This window comes from Zerene cesonia, chromosome 8 (assembly GCF_012273895.1).
Source record: "Zerene cesonia ecotype Mississippi chromosome 8, Zerene_cesonia_1.1, whole genome shotgun sequence".
NCBI classification, from domain to species: Eukaryota; Metazoa; Arthropoda; class Insecta; order Lepidoptera; family Pieridae; genus Zerene; species Zerene cesonia.
In genome coordinates, this window is record NC_052109.1 from 3,613,135 (window position 1) to 3,638,121 (window position 24,987).

At 35.1% G+C, this 24,987-nt stretch overlaps 3 protein-coding genes and 1 long non-coding RNA gene across 4 annotated transcripts in view; 2 read left to right on the top strand and 2 right to left on the bottom strand.

The window, feature by feature from the left end:
- The first annotated feature begins 1,519 nt into the window (after positions 1-1,519).
- LOC119828808 lies at positions 1,520-5,821 on the top strand. The gene is made up of 3 exons (XM_038351081.1): positions 1,520-1,862; positions 3,410-3,506; positions 5,384-5,821. The coding sequence occupies exons 1-3, from the start codon at positions 1,743-1,745 to the stop codon at positions 5,734-5,736; spliced, it is 570 nt and encodes a 189-aa protein (XP_038207009.1). The 5' UTR covers positions 1,520-1,742; the 3' UTR covers positions 5,737-5,821.
- A 4,717-nt stretch (positions 5,822-10,538) lies between these two features.
- Positions 10,539-11,100, bottom strand: LOC119828805. Its single transcript, XR_005287780.1, has 2 exons — positions 11,020-11,100; positions 10,539-10,942 (listed from the first exon to the last, which is right to left on the bottom strand). It is a non-coding gene; the product is annotated as an uncharacterized LOC119828805 (long non-coding RNA).
- Positions 11,101-11,187: 87 nt separating this feature from the next.
- Positions 11,188-18,889, top strand: LOC119828804 (ankycorbin). Its single transcript, XM_038351069.1, has 8 exons — positions 11,188-11,424; positions 12,493-12,772; positions 14,054-14,187; positions 14,514-14,686; positions 14,779-15,044; positions 15,114-17,688; positions 17,810-18,204; positions 18,278-18,889. Exons 2-8 carry the CDS (start codon positions 12,607-12,609, stop codon positions 18,574-18,576), a joined length of 4,008 nt encoding a protein of 1,335 aa, XP_038206997.1. The 5' UTR covers positions 11,188-11,424; positions 12,493-12,606; the 3' UTR covers positions 18,577-18,889.
- Positions 18,890-19,525: 636 nt separating this feature from the next.
- Positions 19,526-24,987, bottom strand: part of LOC119828765 (dynein beta chain, ciliary-like) — a 34,300-nt gene continuing 28,838 nt past the window's right edge. Inside the window, exons 74-82 of the mRNA XM_038351009.1 lie at positions 24,775-24,911; positions 24,235-24,430; positions 23,297-23,470; positions 23,098-23,166; positions 22,342-22,524; positions 21,760-21,933; positions 21,194-21,342; positions 20,312-20,506; positions 19,526-19,675 (exon numbers count right to left, since the gene is read on the bottom strand). Of these exons, the coding sequence (XP_038206937.1) occupies positions 19,576-19,675; positions 20,312-20,506; positions 21,194-21,342; positions 21,760-21,933; positions 22,342-22,524; positions 23,098-23,166; positions 23,297-23,470; positions 24,235-24,430; positions 24,775-24,911 (1,377 nt within the window). The 3' untranslated portion in view covers positions 19,526-19,575. The remainder of the gene's footprint in view (positions 19,676-20,311; positions 20,507-21,193; positions 21,343-21,759; positions 21,934-22,341; positions 22,525-23,097; positions 23,167-23,296; positions 23,471-24,234; positions 24,431-24,774; positions 24,912-24,987) is intronic.

Genomic DNA, 24,987 nt, shown 5'->3' on the forward strand with positions numbered 1-24,987 from the left:
GATGTTTGTAATGCAAATTCGTTCATAAGCTGCGTAAATTAAAATTTGCATTTTTCTAGCGCTTTATATGAAACAGACAATTGAACAGGAAGGGCAATGATTAAATTTATTCGAAGATTTACAAACACGTCCGAATTTTTATATAGCAAAGAATTAAACCTCGCTCGCACACTATTCAATGTGAATTAGAGAAAATTTTCTAATAATGTTTATAGAATTTTATATCTTTAGTTGAGTGCTATTTACCTTAACTGTATGGACAACTTTAGAAGGTTTGAACCTAATTATAAAGTCAAAAGCACTTATTATGATGGGCACAAGATATGCAGTTGCTGATCATAGAATGTCCATTAATAATTGTTCTTATCTATTTTCGTGAGGGTGAGAATAGAGCCTAAACATTTCAAATCCCTACTATTAAAAATTCTACAGTAACTCTGTCTGTCTATTTTACTGTGTCTTAAACCATCTATTTGATTTGTGTGACATTTGGCAGAGATATCGTTTCGAGTTCTGAGAAAGGATTAAGGGTAGTTTTTACCCTGGAAATTTCACGGGAACAGAAGCTGTGCAGAAAATCCCTTGGTCTATATTTTCCTTTGAGTGTGCGGGGGCATGTACGGTGACAGTCTAGTCGTAGACAGTTAGTTAAATGTTATGATTGAAATTAAATAATAATTGTAAAAGTTGGATAAGCTATTCAATTAAAATAAAAATGTGTCCGTAAAAAAATCAAAATGTGTCTGAAATCAGAACGTTGCATTCTTTTGACAAGATGTACGTCTTTTAATTTATAAAATATTAGGCGCTCGTCTCGGCGTATAATATTAGTGTGATATCATATTATCTTGCCTTCGAAAATCCACGCAGTACAAGATTTGAAGTCCACACAAAAGATGCTAGTCTACATATAATAAATCTGTAGAAGGGTCAGTTCTGTACATTGAAAATATTGGAAAAATAAATAGCAGGGGGTGTTACTGGATCGATACCAAACCCAAATATGTGATTAAACATTTTTTGCCTGTCTGTCTGTCTGTATGTTCAGGCATCATGTGAAAACTAACGGTTCTATTTCGATGAAACTTGGTATAATTATACCTTATTATCATGAGCATAAAATGGAAAACTTTTTATCCTGGAAAAATACGTAAAAAAGAAATAAATTTTAATTTTTCAGTTTTATCCATAGACGTTGTTCTGTAGAACCTCGAAAACACGTTGCGTTACCCGCAGTTGCATTTGTAAATACCGACATTCGCGCGGACGGAGTCGGGGGCGGAAGCTATTGTATAAATAAAACTATAAAATAAATAACACTCACTACTTTTGTAGCTTTCTATCGGTACAATTTTTTTTTAATGGGTTTAGTATATCCAGAGATTACCTATATATCGTACTAAACTCACAAACTTTACCTCTTTATAATATTATATAGTACAGATTGATTATCTATATCAACATTATTAACGCCGTATAAGGTAAAAACCGTCTCATATACATAACAATCTTTGTATAGACATCTACCTATTATAGACTTAAAAAATACGTAACTGGTTTTAACGTATTATCAATGCCTCGTATTTTGATTTAAAGATGACCGCAAGTTCATTGTGTTATTTACGCAGACTCATACCAGTTGCTATTAAGATTGCCTATTAGTCACCCGTATCCAAATAGTATTAAGAGTAATAATATTGAGGGAAAACTTATATAATTTGATTTGTTTGGGGTACATAAAAATGATTTTATTTCATGTATTGTGGGTTTCGTTGGTGATTAGTGTTAAGTCGGCGAAAATATCCAAGGACGCTATTGGTTTTCCGGAGGTCGAAGAAAATATTATTTTAGTTAACAAACAGGTGAGGTTATCGTTCATTCAATATTGACCAAATCTAGAAAATGTTTTTCTTTCTCTAATAAGATTTAATAATAAATGTTATAATAATATCATAAATACCCACAGACGTCCTTCGCTATAATAAATTATGTTGTAAACTATTCAGATAAAACAGACCCGCATAGTTAACAATACCTATAGTTCACATGAGATAGAAAACATATCTATACTCTAGTTATTAGGAATGTTTAGATGATGTCATCAACACAGCTTTAAATAAACAATCACTCAAGCAAATAATGTTAAATTCTGCAATATTTAATGGGTAAAATAGTGTTGGTCGCTTAAAGCGATCCACTAGGTCAAGCGCCCGCTAAACATGAATAAAGAAGTATTTTATAAGGATGAAAATCTTGGTTTTACTCGCACGCAGATAAAAAACCGCTATCCTATATTCACCAGTTACACAGCTACCTACTAATTTTGCAAATATACCGTTACACCATTGATCGAAATACAATAATTTTTTGTATAAATGTTTACTGATTTTTTTTGTCTATTACCTAGTTTGAATGATAGGTAGGTGGTTTCAAATATTTTTAAGCACACTTTAAAAACCTTTGATATAGTAGGTATGGCAGTGTTATTCAATTTTGAATTATTGCTGAAAAATCGAGCAACACAAGGTCACTTTACACATCAGCTATGTTTTCCTGTTCAAGTTTTGTGTTCCGACTAATTACATTGATCTTTCAAATGTGAATTTTTGTGGCTAAGTTTTTTATTTAATTATAACAATGGTACTCAAAATTATTTTGGCCTTATTATGTCTGTTGTTGTTAGTTGGAATATCTGAAGGCAAAAATAGAAAATGAAGGAAATAACGATATTTTTCAAAAATATTTGAAAAAGCAAAGTAATGGCCTAAGCATAGCATATTAAGGTGTACAAACAGAAGAAAATTTTAAGAAGGCAAAACTTAATAGCTGAAAAGCTTATCAAAAGCTTATCTGAATAAATACAAAATTCTCGTTTCACAATGTTTGTTACCATATTCCTCCGAAGCGGCTGGACCAATTCTAATAAAATTTGTGTACATACCGGATAGATCTGGGAATCGACCTACATCTATTTTTCATACCACTAAATGATAAGGGCAAAGCAGAGAAGCGTTTGCCCAGTCAGCTAGTATAATATAAAAAGTACATATGGTGTCCTATAATATTTGTTACCGTTTAAATCCGTTTTTCTGCACGTAAACTAAATGCTTTTGTTACAATTAGTTCTAACTAAGGAAAGCGCGTTGTATCGAAAAACGGGTTTTAACTTTAACATCTTCTTCTTCTTCTTCTATATATATAAAATTCTCGTGTCACAGTTTTCGTTGCCATACTCCTCCGAAACGGCTTGACCGATTCCTCTGAAATTTGGTAAGCATATTGGGTAGGTCTGAGAATCGGCCAACATCTATTTTTTATCCCGATATTCCTACGGGATACGGACTTACGCGGGTGAAACCGCGGGGCGCAGCTAGTATAAGTATATAATAAATGTTTAAAACATGCACAGGATCGGCGTCCTGTTTTTTTGCCGTCGACGTGTAGAGAAAACGAGTTGTATTATCCAGGAGATCAGAAAGATGATTGGATCTGTGACTGTCGCCCTGGTGAGTCTATTTTTCTTCGGTTTGCTTCTAATACTGTTAATAGTTTATTTAACACAATAGAAAATGAAAATGAGTAATTTGATAGCAGCACATGTCTCATAAAATACAAAATCATGCATTAAGTTTCGGGGGTTACTGAGACGTCTTAAGTGCTCAACGTGAGCTATAATGACGCAAACACATAATAATGCAATCAACAAATCAACCATGAAACGATCTCGGTCGGTTCTGTCGATAAACACGCACTCATGCAAACATATAATCGCTTCACAGTAAGAAAACGCGATTTATTAAAATTCTGTTGATACTAAAAAATACATTACTTCTTAATTACTATATACTATTTAATTACTGTTTTGCTTGAAGAATAATGTGTCAAAAAATAAAAAAGATTGCCCGTATGTTAGCATGGGTTTTAATCATTAAAATAAATGTTCATGATTTTTCTCTATAATGAAAAATTTGCAATTTCAACAGCCCCTTGTGACACATGGAGCAGACAGTACCTTTCATTCTACACAGATAATAAAAGTAATACAATATAAAATAGTAACATATAAGTACTTTTACTTTACTATTCATGCACATATACATATATACCTAAATATAAAAATTAAAAATTATAAATAAGTAATGGAATTATATAACACACAAAAAATTTTTTTGCTTTTAATTTAAACCGGATATTTTGCTCACCAAGGCTTAATAAAATATTGCAAAAATATGCTTTTTTATTTTTAGTCTCACATTTAAAATAGTTTTGATTTTTCTCAATGGTAGTGGTATGTTATTCTATCACTTGGTGGTATAAGATCGGAAGCCTCCCCTAAACGCAAGAGTGTAATGTCTGGACACCGACATAACTTGAAGTGCAGATCTTGTTTTTCATTCAAATTATGTTGTCCCAGCTATTCCAGTTTTGAATTAGTATTGCTTTAAGAAGTTATAAAGATTTAGCGAAACGAAAAATGTCGCACACTTAGTTATTTTTATAATAGGTAATTATTTCAACAAGATCCACCCGAATGTACCTCTTATAAAGCTTATATCTGAGGAATAATAAAACTGGTCACGTATTTAGACCGATGAAGGGTTATTCATTTTCAATGGTTCAATAGTTTTTTACTGACAAACTTAGAAACGTTACACCTTATGATTGTAGAGGGAAAAGGAGGATTGAAAAGGTTTAAAATCTATCTATAACTTTAAATGTTCAAATAGAATTTCAACTAATCCACCCCGGCGTTTAGGTGAAATTAGGTGGGTAATGTGTACTCACCTAAAAAGTTTGATTGTGTGAACGCATTACTAATCTCAGGAGATAAGTACTGGACCGATTTCAGAAATTCTTAGTAATTTTGAAAAATCTTTACTTAATATTATTTACGTCGTCAGTCGAATTATCATCTGTTCGTGTTAGGCTCAACCCGAAACTATGAGGAATATTTAAAAATGCTAAAAAGATTTTTTGATAACAACTAATACTGCATAATCAGATTGAAAAAATATCGATATTCCTGGACAGGAATCAAATTTGGCAAAAAAAAATATTGATGATTTTGTATAAAACACTCCCAATAACTTGTCATAAATTCCAGGATTTGGTTCATATTAGAGATACTATCGAGAAGTGAAAGTATTAATATACAACAAACTAATAAAAACATCTTTTTCAAGTTTTTGCATCAACTGTTCAGAATAATGGCTATTTTTTGCAAGGTGTAGGTAACTGGATACGGCGGCGTCTTAGATATATCGTTATAAGATAAATCCTCAGTGACACAAAGGTCTTATTTGTTTGTGATCAATAATTCTATTTATTAAAGGAAGTTCATCATAATTTCCTTATTAAATGGTTCAATCAATTTCGGTTCCAGGTTATCTATTCCACCCAGATTCAGATGCTTGCTGGCCATCGTTTCGACGTGGACCGTGTCAGCAAGATGAACACTTGATACTACTTTCCCTAACATCTGTTATACCAGTGTGTAATAAAAATCCATGTGAAGATGGCTCAGTTCTATGGAATGGGCAATGCGAGGCTTTAGGTTCCATGGCACCATGTAGAAATGTATTTCCCCTCTCAACCCTTTGGGTGAATGCAACCACCGTTACTATAGATTGTGTGCCTATTAATATTGATAACAGATTTGTCTCAGATATCGGTGATAATTGTTTACCGGGTTGTAAAAGAAGTATTCAGAATAAATGTATGCCATTGATAACGTAAATCGGTGTCATAGTATTTTTGTATCTAGAAGTACATAATAGCAAATACTCTATGAAATTATGATTAAATCGATAGTTCTGATTTACATACATATGACGTTTAATTTATTATTTATCTTCGATCATAAAATACAATGATTTATTGCAAGGGTAGCTCTAGATCGTGTAGCGCCCGTGTGCAATGAAACCCTGGCATCTCCTAGGCCTGTCCTGGCGATGCTTTTCGCTGTCGCAGGGGGCGCAGCGGCGCTCTCTGAGGCGGCGTCCGTGTGCATTGCACCCTGCACTATAGGTTAAGCTGCCCCTGATTTATTGATAAACAGAAATCAGACGGAGAAACGTTTTATTTGGAGTATTGAACTGTCAGTAATGCATTATCAATCCAAGGTTACTCAATGTGTAAGTGCTGAAAGTATCGATATGAATGTTATTGTACCTACTCATCAAATAAACTTATGCGTAACAAGGGTTTTTACTGTTACGCAGATCGTTCAAAGGAAAATCGGTATTTACCTACTTTAAGATGCGGATAAAACCGCGTCGTATCAACTTTTATTTTTAAGCCGCTACGCAAAAGGGGGTGTTATATTCCTTGGATCTGTATTAATTTTGGTAGTCAGATAGATTATAGGCTAGATTAGCATTATTAAATTTAATTTATATCACGGGTGGCCGAAGGGTTGGCGATGCTACGGTTAGGCAAAACGACGCGGATTCGAATATCGGATAGTGATAAATTTTTTTCTATTCTTTCAAAATTTCTCATTTATAAAGCATTTCAATGCTACAATACTAAAAATTAAGTATATAGGAATTTTCTAAATTAGAGCTATCATACGCGAATGAGGTTAAGTTTCGTTATAAAAGCATTTTTTATTCAAATTCGTTATATATAAACAGCTTTTTATATTAATTCCAATGCAAATTACTACTAAATTTCTTTTAATTAATTACACAGCCAATATTTCAGTAATCATAGTAGAGATCTCTCCAAAAAGTAACGAGGATTTATTTTGTAGGCCAATACTACATATAAAAGAAAAATAGAAAATATCTAAAACTCCTCTAAAAGCTAAACCATGTATTATTGCAATAACTGTCTATCTGGGATCCATGGTAATAAAGCGGTGTACAGGTTGTTGCCATGGCATCCATCTGTATACCAACGCGACAAGAATTATTGTGTTCTCTAAAGTATCTGAACATGTTTTTAAAGATTATTGTTAAAAATTTTTGTGATTTACATTATATATTTATTATTACTTCTGTGTAAATAATAAATAGGAAGAAGTACATATTTATGAATGAAGATATTCAAATATGTGAGTACTTAATACAATAGTTTCTCAACTCCAACTTTAATAACTTTAATAAATGATAAATACATTCATATTATTTATCAACATAATTAAGAATTACCTATGTTACGGCGAGCTAGAAGAATTAATATACCATGTATTTGAATTTGTAATAATTTGCCTTAGATAATTTTTAATTATAAGCTATTGTAAAAAAATCATATAGGTAATTACGTTATTTTTTACAATAGGTCCTACAATATATTATTCCTAAGTCCTTTTGAACTAATTAAATTTTTTGTATTGATTTGTAGGAATTGATTCTGATGAATTGGAAAATATTCAGAGAATTAATATTGTATTATCTGCAATATTATGTACTTCTAAGTATTTGAATAGAACATGAATGTATTAGCGCGAATGTAAAACATGGCCAGTTACTAAAATAAAATTTGTCGGTTGTTTCATTCCACTGTTTTGGTACTAAAATACGAAAACAGTTTAAAGAAGAAATTGTAGTTAAATAATGGTAATATTTCGGCAGCTTACATGAGTCGGAAACATCCCAACCATATATAACTTGACAATATTATACAGTTTACGTAAATTTTAGACAGAAAAAACAGAATATAAAACATTCTATAAATTAAGGTCAAATTGGCCGATGTAATGTATAGAAACTGTATATAAATTACTCTAGAAGCCTGATTCTTTAGTTCAATTAATTTCCATATAATCGCGACCAAGTTTGCTATCGGAATTGATCGCTGACCCACATTCGTTCACCACTGCCCATCAGCCTGATTAGCGATTTCTTGTTTGCGACCTTCAATTTGAACTCAACCCTCGAACGAGATTTGACGTTGCTAGTAAGGTTTCATCGGAACTTATATTAAAATGATTTTGTATCTGTATTCAAGGTGCTTCGTAAGCATCTGATAGCCGTCGGCCACGGTCTTTTCTGTATAAAATATGTTTTACAATTCTTAATTATTCTGTACGTTAAATTAAGTTTCAGGTAGGTAAGCTTCGTAATGACTATGCAAGCAGTACACTTAACTTGATATTTCCTCACGCATCAGGATATAGACATTGATGAACTACACACAACGAGAGTAAACATCGTGAGCCAAGTAGGTCAGTGGATACTCATGATGGTTGTGACCTACATCATATTATATACTTACACTAACTATTGAGATACATACTTACTAACTTCCATCAATTCAGAATAATAATAAAGTTACTTTTACCTATTTTGGAAGGCAATACATTTAAATAAGACAAATCTTTAACGGCGGCTTTTAAAACACGGCGTTCTTACTTATCCTTAATTTATAGGCAGAAAACATTCAAAATAAATTAATTACATCATGTAACGTTGTTTTTATTCGTCCTATGCGTAAAAAATATGCCAGGCGCTTAATTACATACATAACCAATTACCTTTATGACCACTATTTGCTTCGTGCTTTAATAAAACAAAAAGTGGGTCAAACCCGTGACACATAAATCTAAGCCTTAAAATAACATGAATATTTATATATCGATATGGCCTGTAATTTGATAAAACTTACGTACTACACAAATTTGGGATAGATTTTTTCAGAATTTGAAAAATAATTGTAGATTCTAGCTGTATCTCATCTAAGTATTTATGTCGTTTCAATTTTACTAAGTCACATTTTTTTCTTATCAAAATAGATGGACTTAAAGTGGTTGTCAACTTAATCCAGGAAAAAATTTAGTAACAAATTTCATTATCGGCCCTAGATGCTCAGTTCTAATACAAACGACTTAAATATGGTAGGGCGCGTTGTTAACTGAATTCCTGAATTCCCCTCGTGAGCTACTTTACTAAGATTTTTATATGTTAATCCAGTTAATTAATTAGATTTTTGAAGCTCTTTACGTCTAACTCTGAAGATTTGAGCATATCACCACCATTAGAAAAAGGCATACAAGAAATTGTATATTACTGATGTGCATTAGTCGCTAGCGCTACGTCCACAAAGCTTCTTCCTAACACGCAAAAAGAAAATCGCACATGTCAGATTTATCTCTCAAGTTCATTATGGTAGGAATTCAGCGGATGACCTCCTTCGCTCAATTTTACAACCTGGAAGCGTGGTCTCTCAGTAAAAGTTATATCTAAGCAGAAAAATTTTATACTACAGTGCATCACCACAGAGATCACCACACTATGAAATAAAACGAGAAATAATGCATGTAGAAAAAGTGTAATAATGATATAATAAAAGACCGCATGGCAGGCAACAGTTTACAAAAAAAAAAAAAACAATCAAAGATAATGAGGCGATAAGCACAAAAGAATACAGCCGAGTTGAAAACCTATTGTGGTAGTCGAGCACGCTTCGGCACGAATGAGCCAGCTCGCACTGGGGGAAGTACCACACCCACACAGAAGACCGGCGTGAAATAGCATACTGCTGTGTTTCGTTCGGTGAGTGGGGTAGCCGGAGGCCCATATCCCTTTCCTTACCCTTCCCATTACTTTCCTTTATTCCTCTAATCAATCCTTTCCTAATCCCTTTCCAATTTGAAGTCGGCAATCCATTTGGAGAGGCGTAAGGTCTACAAACGACGTTACGCCTCCCAAATGTTCATGGGCGGTGGTAGCGCTTACCATCAGGCGACCCACCAGCTCCATTGCCGATGGTGAAATAAAAAAAAACCTCCTTTTTTGAAGTCGGTTGATAAATAGGCAATACTCACTAGCAGTAACAAGGAACATTTCTCCGAAAAACATAATAAAAGGCTCAACCATCCAGACTCAACCATCTAGACTTAATTACACCAGATCCAGAAACTTCAATAACTCGAAAAATGTTTGTTCCTTTCCCTTCTAAAATACTATTCCACTGACCAGGAAATGACAGCCCGTTAACTACTTTCTTCTGTTAATTTAAAGATTTCTTGAAACTTAATTTATTAGAGAGCAGTATATGGGTGGCTAAATATTGTTACATAATATAAACATAATGAACAAATTAATCTGATTTGAGACACGGCTTACGTTGGCGCGATTACCATCTGACGGGGGTTGTTCGTAGCGTGCAGGGCTGACGTCACGCATTAGACCCTCACAGAACCGATAGCTACAAGCTTTCCAAAATAATGGTTCTATAATAATAGACGCCTTACAAAATAAGTTTTGTATAAAACCTTGTCTAACGTAATGAATATAAATAAATATAGTCAAAAAACACGAAAGAACACGTTTTTAAAACACACGCAAATAACAATGCTAAAAACAATAACGATCGAAATATACAAGTATTATTATGAAGCCAATAAAGCATGTTAAATTGACCATACAACATTAATATTTATTATTAACTTGCTTATGTTGTGTTTTTAATTTTATGATATAATTCTTATGTATTGAGATAGGATAGGGATAGAGTGTGTACGAGTAGACTCTTTTTTTCTCTTTTTACCACGGTGAACATTAGATGTTAGGAGGCAATAAAACAAACCCAAATTTGTAAATTAAATCAATGGTTTAAAAAAATATTTATGAGATTTTGGAATGTCGACCTGGCAGTGGTGTCAATCTTCACGTTTAGCAGTGTAGTTTCACAATAAATTTATGAGAAGGTGACCTGGTTTTGTACAATAAGTAAGATTAGGTAGGTTATTGCGTGCCGCCCAACGCCATTTTTGTCCGAATGGGCAGTGGGTGGCCACCAGGCAGGCTCTAGTGAGGGCTTCATCGTCCACCGTCCACGGTCAGCACTCAGTCGAAGCTTCGCGCCCTCCGCGCCCGCTCGTTGCGACTCGCCTTTAACCTCCCACACTATAATTGCGATGTGTCAGCCGTTTTAACCCCTCATTGTTATGGACAAATTCAACATAGGCAGGCGGGTCGAGCCCATCCCCAGCATCCTAAAAAAGCCGAAAACAGAAAAAAAGGGTGATCTTCTAGATAAAAGTACTAAAATTAAACGCGAAAAATTTAGTACCAAAAAACATGATGTGAACCGTCCACTTCCACAAGGGTGTACTCCACTGATGTATGCTTGTCAACAAGCTGATTATAAAACCGTTGTTGATATATTGAATAAAGACGTAAGTTATTGTGCAATCGTTTACGTAATTAAAAAGTAATATGGATAGTATTACATGCACAATCAAATAAAAAAGCACTCGTGTCTAAAGATGAATTGCAGGCTTTCCCACTTCCCACCTAGCGAGTTACCAAAGCACGCGATGTTATGCGGAGCAACGGGCAGGCACTGCCTTGTAAACAACCCGTCATGTAGCCCGCAAATGATTCCTTCAACGGTTTAAACCAATCACATTCATGAATATAACCATTTCACTAATCGATACACGTTTGATACATGCGTTCGTGTGAATTCTTATAGGTAGGTATTCTTAAATTTTGTTTAAAGTTATGTTGTTTGCTAATTGATAGATTGAAGAACTTTTTATTTTATGAGCAAGATATTAAAATAGCAATGTTGATAAACGTGACCTCTTAGCATACATTATAATTACTAGCTTTCCGCTTGTGGCTTCGCTCGCGTAGACTACTACATCATTAATTTTCATGGAAGAAGCAGTAATAGCATTTATTAAGGCCAGAGATACTTATATCCCGTGAAATTTATACTTATATCTCGTATTTTAGCAAAAAAATCTGCTTACCCAGTTAATTTTTAAGGACCTTACCTATTAATTTACGATTTTTTAAATCCGCCGGTTAGATGTTGTTAGGTATATATAGGCACTCCTAAAAATTATTTTTTTCAAATACAATGTATCCTGTAGGTAGGACAAAATATTGGTATATCATCATACAAAATTTACTCAAAATCTGCCTAATGGTTTTTGAGCGACTACGCAGGATCAAAAATAAATTGACTACCAATTGGTTTGGGTATATAAAACATCCAGATTGCATAGCAATAACTCTTTTAAAACAAAATGGGTCTGGTAACTGTTTCAATACTTGTATTGATTTGTACACATTTATGTTGATTGCTTATAATATATTGAACGCTTAGGGGGTGAAACATCACTGTTAAGTATAAAAGTTATTAGGCGTTCAAATCAATAACTATATGTAGAATCGTATACGTAGAGAATGTGTACGTCATTACATATGAATAATTTTGAAAGGACTCAAGTCGTCACAATATAATGACGAGTGCAACTTGCGTTGTTTCATTAGGGTGAGGTGTATGGGGTTTGCTGCACGCTATTGGCAAAATTGTTCTTTTGGTAACCCGCTTGTTGCATGTATAGAGTATAGTATTATGTTAACAATTATCTGCTCGGAAAGTTTTTCAGGAACTAAAAATTAATGTTTTGTTTGGAAAATTGAATTTCAAGCTACTGGAAAATGGCCTATTAGAATAAGAGTTATACAACGCTACAACCAAATGTAAACTTTTATATGTCAAAACTTATCAGTCAAAATCGCTTCACAGCCATCTTCAATTCGCGTCCGTGATCGAGGACTACGTAGTGCCCTGCACTATTGCGCTTCGAGTGGCGCAGGGGCGAGTCAATCAGCGCGTGCTGCCTGTGCCGACCGCGTGCTGATGGCAGCGCCGGCGCTCGCTGACGCACGTGACGCGGATGGCCTCACTCCTCTACACCTCGCTGTCGTGCACGGAAACGTTCCCTTAGTACAAACCCTCCTCGCTGCCGGCGCTGACGTGAACGCAAAAGACAACGAGCACCATACCGTTGTTCACTGGGCCACTGGTACGCACAGCGCAATGCTTCCCTCTCTCTGTATTTGTTACCTTTTCATCAGTTCTTAACAATATTTATTTAAACGATGTTCAGTTTGTTGAAGTAATCATTATTTAAAGCAGTCTTTGCTATGTCTGTGCTATTAATTAGTTAATGATAACATCGTAGTACGACATGTCGTGATTGAATCCATCAGTGGTTTCATCCACTTGTGTAGTTAACTTGTTATCTTGCGGTGTCATTCCCCAGTTCCTTCGACTTAATAGTCTTTTGTTTGTCAAAAATCGATTTATTCAAAGTAGACAAACAGTACATTACAAACGCAATACTAAAGTATTATTTGTATTTATTAACCGATTTATAATTGATAAATTGTAAAAAAAATGCGGTGGTAATACCACAAATATATATATATATATATATATATATATATATATATAAGATAAGTTCCTCCATCTTTGAATTCGTTTAAAAAGGAGGAGTTCGGATTCGGTTCTATATTTTTGGGATTTTTTACGTGGTTAACCGGTTACCGGTTCTGATGATTCTTTTTTTATTTGAAACCCCTGAAGGACTGTGAACAAATATTTCAAAGTTAAGATAAACTCAACTGGACCAGCCCAGCCAGCTTAAGGGGGACAAACAAACAGCAATTGATTTTTATATCTAGAGAATGTAGTATGTGATATCTAGTAGAATACAAATCAAACGTTCGTAATATTTGCAAAATACATAATTCAGAATATGAATGATACACGAGTAAAATTGTTGGAAGTGATTTATTGTAGTGGACGTCAGGCCACTACAGTATTGAGCGGTGGACAAGGTCGGGTCCTTGAACTCAGGCCTCGTGGATATCTAGGACTTGGAAACTAACTTACTAAGAATCAAAAGGTCGAGATTGACGATGTAATTCGAGGGGCCGAATTAAATGGCAGAAACATAAAAGTAACGACACAAATGACCTTGCAATGTCAGCAATAAACTATTAGGTCCAGTCAAACTTTGGTTTATTCACAGTGTGAATAAGCAGTATAATACATAAGTTTGCAGCTGTTGTACCTACTTAGTACCTTTGTATTATATAATCGGAATAAATAGTAAAACAGAAATACATTTGAATTGGTGAATTGAAATATTTCTTATTGTATACAATAAAGAACGGATTTAAATTTATAAATATATTTTATATGGTTTTATTATTATTATTAGGATCTAGACCTTCATTCATATAAATGTAAAAAAGTACCTTTAATATTATTACAAAAATGATATAGTTATGTAATTCAGTGTGTGGTGAGGTCGGTGCACTTCGAGCGGTGCTGGCGGCAGGCGCTGACGCAGCCACGCCTGACCAACACGGCGGGTATCCTCTGCATTACGCGGCGCAGATGTGTGGAGCACCAGCTGCTACAGATCATCAAGTCCGTTTTGTTACTTAAGTCTTAAAATCAATGGCGATAATGAATACAGTTTTATCTGTTTTTTGTATGCTATGCGATACGGACGGGTGAAACCGCGGGGCACAGCTAGTTCTATCCTACTTCCTACTAATATTATGAAAGCTTGTAAGGATGTGTGTGTGTTTGTTTCTCTTTCACGCAAAAGCAACAGAACCGATTGCAATGAAATTTAATACATTGGTAACTGAACCACTGGAATGACATATAGGCAACTTTTTATAGACGACTTACGCGTGTGAAACCGCGGGGCGCAGCTAGTTGAATATATTTGTGTCAATCTGTTACAGAGTCGTGGAGCTGCTTTAGAAGTTTTACGTGCTTTAGTAAAAGAAGGCGACGTAAGAGTTGACGTGAGAGATGCAGATGGCCGCACGCCATTACTATGGGCAGCGTCTGCGGGTTCTGCCTCCGCAGTGCTGGCCCTACACCAAGCGGGTGCTAGAGTTGATGACGCAGACAGGTACAGTGAAATCATATCTACAATAATTGGATCACGTATCGCATTTCTTATTTGAATTAATATTATAATATTTGAATAAATACTTTGTTTAGGGATGGATTAACTGCTCTTCATTGTGCGGCAGCAAGAGGACATACTGAAGCTTTAGAGACATTAGTAGGTCTTTGCGGCGCTCGCGTTGACGTAGCAGACTCTCATGGTTGCACTCCATTACACTACGCGGCTGCTTTGGGCCATGCTGATGCCACTTCAGCTTTGCTAGAACACGAAGCAGATGCTCACCGTCAAGACCGAAGGGGCCGGAGCCCAGCTCACACAGCTGCTGCAAAAGGACAAATAGAGACAGTTCGGATTTTGGGTGCGTATATTGTATGCAAGTATTAATTTATAAACAGAAAATATAAATAGATCATATTTTTACTTTTAGGAGCACGAGGTGCAAATTTGTGGTTACGTAATTCAAAGGGCGATTTACCTTTACATGAAGCTGTTGCATCGGGTCGTAGAGAGTTAGTTAAGTGGTTATTGGATGGAAGACCATCTCAAGTAAATGCAACGAATCATGAAGGGCGTACTCCATTGCATATTGCTGCTGCTACAGACAATGCCGATCTTTGTCGTTTATTACTAGACCGTGGTGCAGAAGTAAATTATGTTGCGAGATCATCAAAAAATGAACCGATAACTCCTTTAGATTGTGCAACTATTCGAGGACATCGTTCAACGGCTAAATATATACAGATGCATGGAGGTTTGCCTGCATCTAAACTACCGAATACTCAAATAATAATTGATAACACCCCAATTTCCAATTTACCAACAAGACGTGTGACAAGTACAAAAATTGATTTAAGGGATAAAATAAGAATAGAAAAACGGGAAGTTGTTGAATTATCAAGTCCATTACCAGAAAGGAGGAGAATAAGAGAAGCGAGCGATTTCAATTCTGATAGCTCCGAAGATCATCGAACTTCTCATAGACGTCATGATAATAAATATTGCGAGCGTAAAAAGAGATTAATTGATAGCAAACAAAAAAGTTTTAGTGATGGCTACGATTCTGAAATAGACGCGTGTTGTAACCATGCATATTATAAACAAAAAATAACGAAAGGGTCTAGGTCTCATAAAAGCAGATCTAGAAGTGAACCTTCTAAAAGAAACAGAAATAGCCCTCGATACCATCGGAGATATCGATCCATCTCTGACAGTTCTTCTGAAATATCAAGTTCTCAAGAAAAAAAGAGAAGTAAACGTCACAAAAAACGAAATAAAAAAAAGGTAAACTCTACATCAGATAGCAGTACAGAATCGAGTGAAAGGCGCAGTACAAAACGCAAGGGTAAGAAGACATCCATACACATAGAAAATGATGATTTAAAACAAAGTGTAAATATTGTTAAATATAAAAATATCGACTGCCCTGAAGATAGCGATACACGTGAAAATTTAGAACGAAATGTTTCATTTGATGAACCTTCGCTAATAAAAGGTATTGAAATCGAATCAAGTAAAGATCAACAAATTTTAAATAAACAAAGTGAAACAGAAACAGACACTGTTTCAGTTAAAACTAACATGGTTGTAACTGAAGCTCAAATTCACATGGAAAGAGAATCTAGTCAACACGGAAGTTCAGAATTAACCGTCACCGTTGATTCCCTTAATAATGTTTCTATAGAAACATCGAACTTATCAGTAACACAAACCGATTTGAAGGAGATACCAGGGGATCAAAGAGATAAAACTATTGAGCACGTTGAAACAATTACTAATGAAAAAGAAGAAACAAAATTTCCAGTAGACACTACATTAGAAGTAAAAGAGGTGAAGGAATCCAAAATAGAACAGAAAGTAAGTGACGAAATTAGTTCTCCAGATAAAGAAATAGGCGAAAAAGACAGTTCTCAGCTCCAGTCCACCAGTATGAATGAAGAAGAACCGACACTAGATCAATCTCAAGAATCAAAACAAGAAGATAAGCAAAAAGAAAAAGAGAGCTTGTTATCCACATCTGGTGAAGCAAGTGAAACAAGTCGCAAGAGATCTTTTCAGGTATTATCGGGGCCAGAAAAATCTTCTTCATCAAGTAAAGAAATGCCTCAAGATACGTTATTATCGGATGCCAACAAGGATCAATCTGAATCACAAGAAAAAAGTTCACCGAGTGTTTCATTTTCAAATAAGGACGAGATTTTTAAAATAAAAGATTCAGTTGAATCTGGAGACACCAAAAAAGAATCTCAAGAAGAAGTAGCACACAAAAAGCAGGAAACATTAGATGATAAAAACATTGAATCGTTATCGTTACAAGACGTTACTACAAACGTCGGTAGCCAAATAATTGATAAAGGTATTTTGTCTATAATAAAAGACGAAGGGTCTGAAGTTACTGATATTAATTTATCACTTACAGATACATCTCCAAAATTTCAAAGGAAATCTTTAAAAGACAGTCACACCAGTAGCAGTAGAAAAAGTAGTATATACGAAACTGAAAGTTATAAAGTGTTATCGGAAACGACTGGAGTCATTGATTCAAGTCCAGGTATTTTAAAAAAACGAACTACTATTGAAGATACTTTCTACGACGAAGATAAAGAGGTTTTGCACGAAAAAGTAATACGTCAGAGTACATACGGTAGAGTGCCGAGCGTAAGCGATAATGAAATTTACTACAGCCATTCTGAAGCAAATGGTAAACGAAAAAGATTTAGAAAGAAAGGTAGATCAAGAAGCCGTATCACAATACGGTCAAAAAGTGAAAATTCCGAGAGAGGATATGAGTCTAGTGGAGTTATGGATTCCGGATTTGAACCAAGTCCAAGGCCAATCCAACGTTGTATTATAAGTCCTAGACTCAATGCGTATTATGCACAACGGAAATCAGGAGGAAAATTCATGGGAAAATTTGACAGCAAAATTCCTGTTAGGAAGCCAGGAGACAAAAATGCGGTAGATATGAGATCAGTAACACAGCGTATACAAACGAATATGAGAAGGTCTGTTCATTTAACTATTTAATTTATATTTGTTTATACACGGAAACTATATTATTTAGCTAAAATTATGATCTTGTTTGATTATGGATTATGGATGTAGCTAAGTTTATTTATTTTTTAGGTACTACTGTGAAAGAAAAATTTTCCAACATTTACTAGAACTGAAGCGATTACAAATAAGAACAAGTAAAGCAAACGAAGCTGTACTGGTTAAAAGGGCCATTGACGAATATAATAAATCAAGCCTAGCTCATGTAGGCTTGGGATCTTACAATAGCACTGATTATTCATTCAGCAGTTTTGAAAAATTCTTGTATCATAGTCTACGAAAGTTACAAAGAAGCGGAAAAAAACATTTAGATAATTTGCCCGAAAAACCTATTGATTTTGACTATGGTGAAAGTGAATTATATAAAATGAGCGCTATTCCAGACAACCCATGCTTGTGTACTAGTAAAACACATCGTTGTTTCCACGCAATTCATGCCTACACTGGAATTCCATGTTCAGCTTACAGTAAGTGTCTATTGGTAGAGATATATGTGCTGCTTTGTTCCTTTATTTCATTAATTTAATTCTTATTTTTCAGTTCCATACAAATGGAACCATCATACTATGCCGAAACCCGCTACAGCTGGTCCACCGACGAAATCTAAGAACTTTTTACCAAAAATTAATACTAAGCCTTCGACAAGTTCGGGAAAAGCTCATGTTACTCTAGAAGTATCCCACGGTACAGAAAAACAGTTAATAGCACTGCCGGCGGAACGACTTGATAAAAATAAGAGATATTACGTGACATTTACTGTTAAGGGCTCTGAACCTCCTTCTGATAATGATAACGCATCACCAACTTCAGCTAAAGTAAATAGTGTACGAAGTGATTAACTAATGGTTATTTACGTGGTTGATTCTACTTAATAATAATAATAATGACAAAAATGTGAAGTTACAAAAGCACTGCCTGTAAAACAAATGTGATCTATTAATGTCCCAGAAATATAATTCCGTCCATGTAAAAAATATTTTTCTAATGGCGTAGATTATATATAAAGTTATGATAAACAATTAAGATGAATTAATAATTGTTCTTTGTTGTTCTAGTCTTCCTGTGATAATGTTTTATTGAGCACAAGTTAGATATAGATATAATATGTTGTCAGCACCCGACATGGAGTTATCAAATACTCAAAATAAAATAAAAGACTTGTATTTTTAAAAATTATTTGTTTTATTATTTATACTTTCGTCCTAGTTGAGCATGCTTCAACACGAATTGGGGCAGCTGGGGAGTACCACACCTCCACTGAAAACCGCTAACCGGGAACCGTGAATAGTAGTTTCGCAGGGTGAGAAGGGAAGCCGGAAGCCTCTTTCCTCACCCTTCCCAATCTATTGCATCTTTCCAGTCGTCAAAGCTTTCCTTATCCCTTTCTCATTAAAAGCAAAGGCTAAACGTCTGCAAATTTTAATTGCGCTGGTGATCGTTTACGATACAATCGATCAAGTGAACCACCAGCTCAAGACAGAACCCTCCTCTCTGGCTGCGGCTGGTGTCCAACATCACATTAAAACACTCAAAAGGACTTGAGCGTGTCGGAACTGTGTTTCAAGCTTTCACCTTCCTACTGGTGGTAACTCAGCATTATGCGATTGAGATACATATATAATGCTTCTTAAAGTTATAATTTTATTATTGTTTCAAACCTAAATAATAGCATTTCCAAAAAAAGTTATCCGACAGAGAATTGACTGTAGGTCTAAGTAATAGGATCTCTAGAGAGATAATAAAAAAATAAACAAATTAATGAATTATTTATTTGTAAATAAAACTAAAACTATAAATAAATTAAAAATAACATTAATTCATAGGTGCTTGCAAATTGTTTATACGCCGAGTAAAAGTGCCACACCAGCTAAAGTCCACCTCGTCGGTTTATCCTTCGTTTTTAAGTTAAATGTCCACACGAACGTTGGTCCACGCATACTGAAAAACAGTAAAAGTAAGTGGAAGTATTTTAAGTAAGAAACCTGTAACATGTTATGAATATCAATACAAAATTTTAGATTAAAAACTTAAAAAATACGGTTTTATTGCCGATGTGTTTGTTACTTTTTCATGTAAAAACTACTGAACCGATTGCAATGAAATTTTGATTGACAAAATAATGTTTTGAAATATTACAATCATGTTATTGGCAACTAGCAATGAGAGGATAACTTTTGAAGAAAAATGCACCCAATGTAACGAACGTAAATATCTACAACCCGAGCTAATAAAAACGTGTTAAAAACAATAAAATGAAACTTATTTTAACGATTGTCCTACATTGTACTAGCGATTACCCGCGGTTTTGCACGCGTTAAATTTAGAATAGCTTAATAGATCTTAACTATTAAAAAAAAACCATCACAATCCGTTGCGTAGTTTCAAAGATTTAAGCGTACATAGGAACATAGGGACAGAGAGAGTAAACGACTGTTATAATATACTATGTAGTGAAGTCACATCTCAACTTTTGGAAATCAATTTTTCAGACAGTTCACAGACATATCACCCAGCTTCCACCACCTATGACTTCGAAACCGACGCATCGCATCGCTTCAAGCTTCTGCTACTCACCGAATCTTGTACACGGGGCACTCGTACACATTCCTAGTGTCCTGTTTGTCCTGCGTCACCGCCTTGATATAAATCACCGGCATCATTGGGAACAGCTCCATCATGCGCGACTCCACAATGCCTCCCGTGGCGGTGTCCCACCGTGCTCCCTCCATGTACAGCCCGTGGATATTGGCTCCCTCTCGCGGAGGAGCGCTACGCGCGAATAGCTTTAGTTATAGCTCGTATAGTATTATGTTATCTGTGGTTATAGCACAGAATTTAAGTACAAGTATATAGTAAAGGTAAAACAAAAACATAATGGTTAAATATTTACTAAATTGAGCTGAAAAAGCATAACTTTAAATTGAATGATTTTTAAAAACCAACAGATATACTATTGCCAGGATGGAGACGTACAAATAGATGTAATGAATCTTACTAATTGTAAGTATGGTTGGATGGATGGATGTGTGGATGTTTTCTACTTTGTCACGCGAACAGCTTATAGTATACGTATGAAATTTTGTACAGAGACATATTATAGTCTAGATTAGTACATAGGCTACTATTAACCGGGGTACCACTACCACATGACATAAATCGAAACGGGATATCTATTGAATATCTATTTGAAACGTCTTTTTTTATGAACGATGCCCAGACTATCTGGTAAGTCAAACGTGAACTTAAGTATAAAGCAATAATCATCATCCTCAGCCCATATATATTCCCACTGCTGGGACACAGGCCTCCTATGAGGGTTCAGGCCATAATCCACCACGCTGGCCAAGTGCGAGTTGGCAGATTTCACATGTCGTCGAACAAACAAGAATAAAGCAAACCGGATCCAAATTATCATTTTGATTTTTGATATAATCATGAAATACATAGTTCGCTTACTTAAAGTCGCCTCGATACTTTTTGGTGACGTCACAGTTGAGGCACATCTTGTCCAGCGGCCACTCGTTCTTGCGCGCCGTTTGCTGCATGATGGCCGTCAGGAACGATTGTGGATTGAAGAAACCCGCCAGCCACACCGCTGGGGGTAGCTGTCAAATATTTTTTATATATACGACAATGTTTTATTTGTATACTAGTTTTTGAGCGCGGCTTCGCACGCGTTAATTTTGGAGTAGTTTAATAGATGTTATTACACATATAAACCTTCCTCTTAAATCACTCTATCTATTGAAAATAACCCCATCACAATCCGTTGCGTATTTTTAAAGATTTAAACATTAATAGGGACATAGGGACAGAGAAAGCGATTTTGTTTTATACTATGTAGTGATCTTAAGTACAACAATAACGGAAAACAGTGAGAAATAGCAACAACAATCTTACTTTAAAATACCATGCCGCCTTACTTTAAAGTGCCATGCTGTAACTGATAAATACCAACCAACAATTAAACGAAAATAAACTGCAAACGATTTAAAAAAAAAAGAAATTATTTTAAAACTTACATTGAAATCCCCAGACCAATTCTCCAATTCAGTAAGTCTGAGACAGAGGTCCGAAAACCAAGCAGCTAAACCAAGCAAGCTGGGGTAGGCCAGTTTTGTCCAAGAATCAGGCACGTGGTCCATAAATAGAGATTCCATCAGCTTCTCCATGTCGCTGCTGATTGTTAGCTCACCCTTGGATATAAATATACGTTAAAAATCCTTATGAGGAAAGTAACATTTAAAACTGTATATAATAAATAAACGGTCCACTTCGGCTTCACCCGTGGTACATTTATAGCCTTATAGCACTTAAGGATCATGTCGGTGAAAGAATTTTTGCAATCGATTCGGTAGTTCCTGAGATGAGCGCGTTCAAACAAACTCTTGAGTTTTACTTATTTACTATTTTATTCTATCCTATTATTAGTACCGATATAAAATAATGAAATACATTTCAGATATCTTTAAAACAATGTACACGATTATAATAATGAATGTATAATTAATATAGAGAGACGCCAAATATTACACAATATGCATAGCAGATTTTTTTATTAATTTTAAGAATGAGAGGGGAAAATGAGAAAAGGTTTTACTAACTTTCAATCCCAACTCGACCTCCTTGAGGGAACGGCGAATCTCGCCCATAAGCCTATTCATTCGCTCGCACTCTTGCAGGGCGACGATCGTGAATGGTGTTAATTCCTCCACTTTGCCCATCAGCTCTTGTAGATTAAACGGTTCAGGAACTCTGTCTAGGATGTCATCCAATATGTAGCGAACCTAGATAGAGTGAATTATTGTATTAACTATCAAAGATATAATTTATAAAACATACGCCGCTGCTAAAATACGTAAAGTATTATAAAATATGCCATCGTGTTCTAGGGCTATGGTAATTCTTTCGTTTTAATTTTGTTTCTTTTTTCTTGTGCTAAGCGTTTCATTTCAATTACAATAAACATATTATTATGATAACCCTGCTTGTTACTTATGTATTACTCAATTTTATCAAATTTCTTTTAATGTATAGTTAGCTAGCGGTCCGCCCCGGCTTCGCCCGATGTAAATATATAAATCAGACCAGTAGTTCCCGAGGTTAGTGCGCTCAAACAACAAACTAACAAACTCTTCAGCTTTAAAATATTAGTATAGATGATATTGAGTTCTAGAGCTATAGTAATTCTTTTTTTTTTTTTGTTTCTTTATGCGTTTCATTCCAATTACAATAAATATTTTATCATGATACATGATACCTACTTGTTATTTATACTTTATTTTATCGAATTCCTTTCATTGTATGTTTAATAATAACATAATTTTGGTTTCAAATTCTAGGATATAACTTTTTATTACCATTTCCTCCTTGCTGGCACCACCACCAGCCTGAGCCCCCGCATCTCTCGGTTGCATTTCGAACACAACCTAGAAATATTATTAAATAGACATTACATTGAATAATATTGATTTGATCTTCAACGATTAGTTTTACATTTTAAATCTAGTTGTTACGGATAGAAATATGTAAAAAAATTATTGCATAAAACTTAATCACCTTGAACAACCGTTCTGACACAGTGGTCAAATATCCTATTTCAGCGTTGGGATGCAGACCGTATAAGTACGGAGTCTCATCTGGCAAGAAGTCATCTATGTACTGATGGTAGCTGACATAATCAGAATTTGGTGGTGATATAAACCCTGGTGCCAAAGGACATTCACCATCGACCTGACAAACAAAAATGATGTCTGACAAAAAAAATATATTAACAATGACTTATTCGTTGCCAACTTGTTATCTACAGAGCTAAACAAATTCATATCTTAACACTTATCTATTTTATTAAATTTTTAGTTTTATAGCATTGAAATGCTTTTATAAATGAGAATTTTTAACAAAGGCCGCGTTCCATCGATACAATATTGTAATCATTGAAATAATGTTTCGTATTGGTTGTGATGGTTCTTAATCATCTCAATAGATGGAGTGGGGTGCCCCTTAGGCACATGAAACCGAAAGAGTAGAAGAAATTCGATTACTGTGGCGGGATCACGGGTGGCCGAGAGGCTAGGCGTTGCTACGGTTAGGCAAGAAACGCGGGTTCGAATCCCGCCCCGTGATCGAATTTTTTCTATTCTTTCAAAAAAATTCTCACTTATCTATTTTATTCGGACAAGACACGGAATATCACCAAAGAATATTCTTTCAGTACCCATCAGGAATCGAATGGCAGACCTCACATTTGTATACTAACCCCTATATCACAACCTCAAAGAGATATTTATAAATATACTAGCTGACCCGGCAAACGCTGTTCTGCCTTACTCTTAGCATTTAGAGATATAAAAGATATATAGATGTTGGTCGATTCTCAGACCCACCCGATACGCACACAAAATTTCATGACAATCGGTCCAGCCGAGTTGGAGGAGTATGGTACCTAACATTGTGTTGACATGAGAATTTTATATATACAAAGAAGATATATTTACCAGTTCTGGTTGCATATACTCAAGCAGGAAAGTTCTGCACAATCTCCTGTCCCAGTCGTCAGTGATGTGCCCTCCGTACATAATTTCCCCAAAGAGGTAACGCAAGTCCTCCCACGGTACACGTGGGTTCGCCTCCAAGTAGTTGTATAAAACGTATACGCAAATTGTGAGATCACCAAAGTTAAATGGATATACTCTGCAATTGAATAATAATATATCTGTTATTAGATTTATTTTCAGTGGCGTATGTATGATAATATGATAGTTAGCTAGCCCCGCGGTTTCACCCACGTAAGTCCGTATACCGTAGGAATATCGGGATTCAAAGTTGCCTATATGTTATTCCAGTTGTCCAGCTGTCTACCTACCAAAATTCATTGCAATCGGTTCAGTAGTTTTTGCGTGAAAGAGCAACACACATCCTTAGAAACTTTCGCATTTATAATATTCCCGTAAAGGATGATAGAGATAGAGATAGAGAACTGCAGTAGGATAGTAGAATATTATTATGGTATATAGTAAATATCATATCTCTGATACCTGTTCCACCCCTGTGGGCCGAACTTGCGCCTTTCAGCTACCACCGCATGGAAGTAACAGAGCGCGAACAATACAGATTTAAATTCAGCTTCTTTGCTGCACATTTCCAGAGTTTCTTGACTGAAATTATCTAATGCCTGTTAAATGAAAAAACATGAGACTTTGATTAGATTGTAAAAATTGGTAATATAACTAGCGATATTGCAAGCTGTT

Bases quoted from the DNA above. Each gene is read 5' to 3' on its own strand.
- LOC119828804 (XM_038351069.1), top strand. From the start codon at position 12,607: ATGGCAGCGCCGGCGCTCGCTGACGCACGTGACGCGGATGGCCTCACT. The intron at 14,188-14,513 runs GTCCGTTTTGTT...AATCTGTTACAG, and splicing joins CAGCTGCTACAGATCATCAA to AGTCGTGGAGCTGCTTTAGA. The intron at 15,045-15,113 runs GTGCGTATATTG...TTTTACTTTTAG, and splicing joins AGAGACAGTTCGGATTTTGG to GAGCACGAGGTGCAAATTTG.
- LOC119828808 (XM_038351081.1), top strand. From the start codon at position 1,743: ATGATTTTATTTCATGTATTGTGGGTTTCGTTGGTGATTAGTGTTAAG. The intron at 1,863-3,409 runs GTGAGGTTATCG...AAACATGCACAG, and splicing joins TTATTTTAGTTAACAAACAG to GATCGGCGTCCTGTTTTTTT. The intron at 3,507-5,383 runs GTGAGTCTATTT...TTTCGGTTCCAG, and splicing joins GATCTGTGACTGTCGCCCTG to GTTATCTATTCCACCCAGAT.